Source organism: Stenella coeruleoalba, assembly GCF_951394435.1.
Source record: "Stenella coeruleoalba genome assembly, chromosome: 11".
Taxonomy (NCBI): domain Eukaryota; kingdom Metazoa; phylum Chordata; class Mammalia; order Artiodactyla; family Delphinidae; genus Stenella; species Stenella coeruleoalba.
Window position 1 is genome coordinate 58,438,392 of NC_137157.1, and position 4,661 is coordinate 58,443,052.

A 4,661-nucleotide genomic window follows, 5' to 3' on the forward strand; every position below is an offset into this window, starting at 1 on the left:
AACCAGCCAATGGGAGAAGGCCCTCTAATCCCAGAGAACTAAAGGATTCTCTTCAACTATCCAACTTCCCTGCTGGACCCCACTCTTGATCCCCACCCCCACCCTTACCCCGGCTTGTTCAGAGGAACCTGGAGGCCCCCAGGAGCAGTCAAATACTCCATGAAGTGAACTCAGCTTCACTAACCTCCCAAGCAGAGTTGAGGAATGTTCTAATATAGATGTCAGTCAGGACTATGAACCCCAACTTTGACTTGAGAAAGACAGATTCCTCCAGTTTCCCTGTTCTTAGTCCTTTTCTCTCAGAGCCTGACATAAGCCCTGACCCTATCCCCACCCTCACACCCATGGCTGTGCTCATCTCCCAATTGAGGAGGGAGGGGAAAATGCAGCAGCTTTATCGGATGCACAAGAGTGGTCCCAGCCCTCTGCAGCTGTGAAGGGGTTAAGAGGCTGGGCCAGCCACCTCAGCCTGCCCCTCCCAGGGATTAAAAGTCCTCTATAAAGGGGGCTGTCCATCCAGATCAGGCCAGGGGGGTATCAGGGACCCAGGCATTGTGCCTATCCCCCGTGCCATGTGGGAACTGCGGTCAGCCTCCTTCTGGAGGGCCATATCTGCTGAGTTCTTTGCCACCCTCTTCTATGTCTTCTTCGGGCTAGGGGCCTCACTGCGTTGGGCCCCTGGACCACTGCATATCTTGCAGGTGGCTTTGGCCTTTGGCCTGGCCCTGGCTACACTGGTGCAGGCTGTGGGCCACATCAGTGGAGCCCATGTCAATCCTGCAGTCACTTTTGCCTTCCTTGTGGGCTCCCAGATGTCCCTGCTCCGTGCCTTCTGCTACATGGCAGCCCAACTCCTGGGAGCCGTGGCTGGGGCTGCCGTGCTGTACAGTGTTACCCCGACTGCCGTCCGAGGAAACCTAGCACTTAACACGGTAATGGTTGGCTGAGTGGGGCTGGGGGAACCTGGTGCCCTGACTTCCTTCCTGAAGTGCAGGTAGATCAGTTCCCCAGGGGTCTGGGACAGTGTGTGTGTGTGTGTGTGTGTGTGTGTGTGTGTGTGTGTGTGTGTGTTCAGGGTGGGGAGGATCACAGGTGCTGTGGAGGGATAAGGAAGTCATAGAGCCCTGGACCTGAGTTCAGGTCCCAGCTTTTCTTCCAACTCCTGTAGGTTCTTGAAGAAACTTATTTTACCTTATGGGGCCTCAGTTTCCTCATCCATATTAGTGGGTGCATTTATTTCTACTATGAAGGAGTATTATTAGGAGAAATTAAGGAGCAAATACAATTACTATGAAAGAGGTTGTATTATCCTTCCTCTCCACGGAATGGATGCCGTAAGGGGGTACCTGCCGGGGAAGCCTTGAGTAGGTAAGGCTGTGGCAGCCCTAATGCACTGCCCCCCTTCTTCTTCCTTTGCCCAGTTGCACCCTGGGGTGAGTGTGGGCCAGGCCACCATAGTGGAGATCTTCCTGACGCTCCAGTTCGTGCTCTGCATCTTTGCCACATACGACGAGAGGCGGAATGGCCGCCTGGGCTCCGTGGCCCTGGCCGTTGGCTTCTCCCTCACCCTGGGGCACCTCTTTGGGGTAAGCAGGAGAGGGGAGCAACTCTTGTTTAAGGATTCCCGGTCCCCCAAGCCTTTGTCGACTTTTAAGCATTCTTCTTGCCCACACCAAGGATCAAACCCATGCCCCTGCATTGAGAGCGCGGAGTCTTAACCACTGGACTGCCAGGGAAGTCCCTATTCTCCTCTCTTGTGATGGCATTATCTAGTCCTTCTTGACCCCAAGGAGGAAAGGCATGCATCATGGGTAGATGTGGGTTTTGCCGGGGGATCCATAGTCTGTCCCCAGATGGGGCATTAGTGACTTCACCCCACTGTGGGACTTCCATGCAGGTTGTTCTCCCCTACTTGCTGCTGGCTGGAGGCAAGGTGCCAACCCTTGGTGGGCAGGTGGGTGGTGGGAGAGAAGCCAGGGTGGAGTGGGCGGGAAGTGTCTCAGTTACAACTGTGTCTTTTGCAGATGTATTATACTGGTGCAGGCATGAACCCTGCCCGCTCCTTTGCTCCTGCCATTCTTACCAGAAACTTCACCAACCACTGGGTGAGTGAGAGGAGAAGGGCAAGATCCTGAGGCCCTCCTGCATGGGTGTGGACTGCAGGTTCCCAGGTTTGGTTCCTGCTTTCCATCTGGATGTGTTGACTGCTCTACCAACACTCAGCTAAGGGGGCTGCACAGAGTTTGCATGCCTGTGTGAGCAGGATTCATTATTTTGCTAGAAAGATAGGCTCTTGTTCATATTGTTCCTTCACTAGTTAGTTAGGGATTTTTACTAAGTATTCACTGGATTCCAAACTAGGAGCTAAGAGGACAGAATACTGATCGGGAAGACAGAAGCTTCTACTCTCAGAGACCAGGATATGTATGAGCACAAATGGGCCTGGGCTTCATCCCAGCTCTCGCACTTTATTAGCTTCATGTGTGACCATGACAAATAACTCAATCATTCTGCATCTCAGTTTCCTTAACTACAAAATGGGATGTTATGAGAAATAAACGTGAAAATTATATGTGTGAAATATTTAGCACAGAATCTGATATGGAATAAGTCCTCAATAAAAATTGGCTATTTTTGTGTTGTTTGGCCATATACCAGCTAAACGTATGGAAATAACTCAAAAAATTTTTCAGAGTTGCACACCCATTTTCATGGCAGCATTATTTACAGGAGCCAAAATGTGGAAGCAATCCACGTGTCCCTCACAGATGAATGGATAAACAAAATGTAGTATATACATACAATAAAATAGTATTCAGCCTTCAAAAAGAAGCAAATTCTATACATGCTATATACAACATGAAGGAACCTTCAGGACATTATGCTCAGTGAAATAATCCAATCAGAAAAAGACACATATTGGGGACTTCCCTGGTGGCGCAGTGGTTAAGAATCTGCCTGCCATGCAGGGAACACGGATTCGAGCCCTGGTCCGGGAAGATCCCACATGCCGCGGAGCAACTAAGCCCATACGCCACAACTGCTGAGCCTGCGCTCTAGAGCCTGCGAGCCACAACTACTGAAGCCCGTGCGCCCAGAGCCCATACTCCACAACAAGAGAAGCCACCACAATGAGAAGCCCACACACCGCAATGAAGAATAGCCCCCGCTCTCTGCAACTAGAGAGGTCCCACAAGTTCTGCAACTAGAGAAAGCCCACAGGCAGCAAAAGACCCAGAAGCAGCCAAAAAAAAAGATAAAAGAAAAGAAAAAGACACATATTATATAATTCTACCTATACAAGGTATTTAGAGTAGTCAAATTTATTGAAACAAAGCAAAATGGTAGGTAACAGGGGCTGGGGAGAGGGGGAAATGGGGAGTTGTTTAATAGGTATAGAATTTCAGTTTTGCAAGATGAAAAAGTTCTGGAGATGGGCTGCACAACAACATGTATATACTTAACACTACTGAACTGTACAGTTAGAAATGGTTAAGATGGTAAATTTCATGTTATGTGTATTTTACCACAATTAAAAAGAAATTCTCAAAGCAATATGGAAACTAGTACAAACTTATAGCAAAAAATAGAATATACATGTGCTAAGAATGTGTGGGATAAAGGTATAATTTAATGAGTCGGAAAAGAAATGGTAAGTTCTGTGGTGCAGGCAGTGCAGGAGTCTAAAGTTTTAAAATAAACAAACAAACACTGATTTCTACTTAAATAGTGCCCAGCTGTAATTGCCAAGTGCAGGATGTGTGTTTTACAACAATGGGGTTGGAAAAAGAGCAGCCTCGCTCTTGGTCCCCTCCCCAAACCTGATTATTCCTTTCCTCTTCCTGCAGGTATACTGGGTGGGCCCAATCATTGGAGCAGGCCTGGGCAGTCTCCTTTATGACTTTCTCCTCTTCCCCCGGCTCAAGAGTGTTTCTGAGAGACTGTCTATTCTCAAGGGTGCCAGGCCCAGTGAATCCAACGGACAACCAGAGGGCACAGGGGAACCTGTTGAACTGAAGACCCAGGCCCTGTAAAAGCTCCAGCTGAATAGAGGGAATAGGAAGCTTCTGGGTTTACATGGAGGGGCTGAGCCAGCCCCTGGATAAAGAAAGAGACTGTGGGGAGGGGCATGTACTTCTTTATTTTTAAATTTATGTGTGTGTTTTATTTTTTTGCCTTTTGCCGTGTGAAATCTTTCAAGTTGCATTCATGAGCTGTTTGGTGCAAACTTCCCTTCCTCCCCATCCCACCTCTCTTCGCCGCTGTGTGTGCATGATTGTGCGTATGACTGTGAGTGAATGTGACCGTGTCTGAGTTTTGGGGCATGGCAGAGAGGTAGGGAAGGGAAAAGAGGTGTCACCCTATACCTTCCTCTCCCAACCCAGTGTGGTAAGTACAGGGAACCAAGACCTTAAGTTTCTGGCCTTTACCCTGCTGCTGGTCAAGTGTATGGCTCTAGGTTTCTGAGGGAGCAGGGAAGCAGTTAGTTACTCCTCAGAGGAGGCAGATGGAGAGAAGTGGAGGAGATGAGGCATTCCAAGAGTTGGTAGAAGCAGCTGGGCATGGTGGACGAAATGGAGGTATCAGCCCCAGATCAGGATGCCAAAAAGTTTTGGAGTAGTTAACCCGAGGGTGTAGCCTACTTATCTCAGAAATGCTTG

At 48.9% G+C, this 4,661-nt stretch overlaps 1 protein-coding gene across 1 annotated transcript; it reads left to right on the forward strand.

The window, feature by feature from the left end:
- Nucleotides 1–572: 572 nt before the first annotated feature.
- Nucleotides 573–4,034, forward strand: MIP (major intrinsic protein of lens fiber; the record flags this gene model as incomplete). The annotated part of the gene is made up of 4 exons (XM_079937035.1): nt 573–932; nt 1,422–1,586; nt 2,025–2,105; nt 3,849–4,034. The coding sequence occupies 4 exons, from the start codon at nt 573–575 to the stop codon at nt 4,032–4,034; spliced, it is 792 nt and encodes a 263-aa protein (XP_079793161.1).
- Nucleotides 4,035–4,661: the final 627 nt, after the last annotated feature.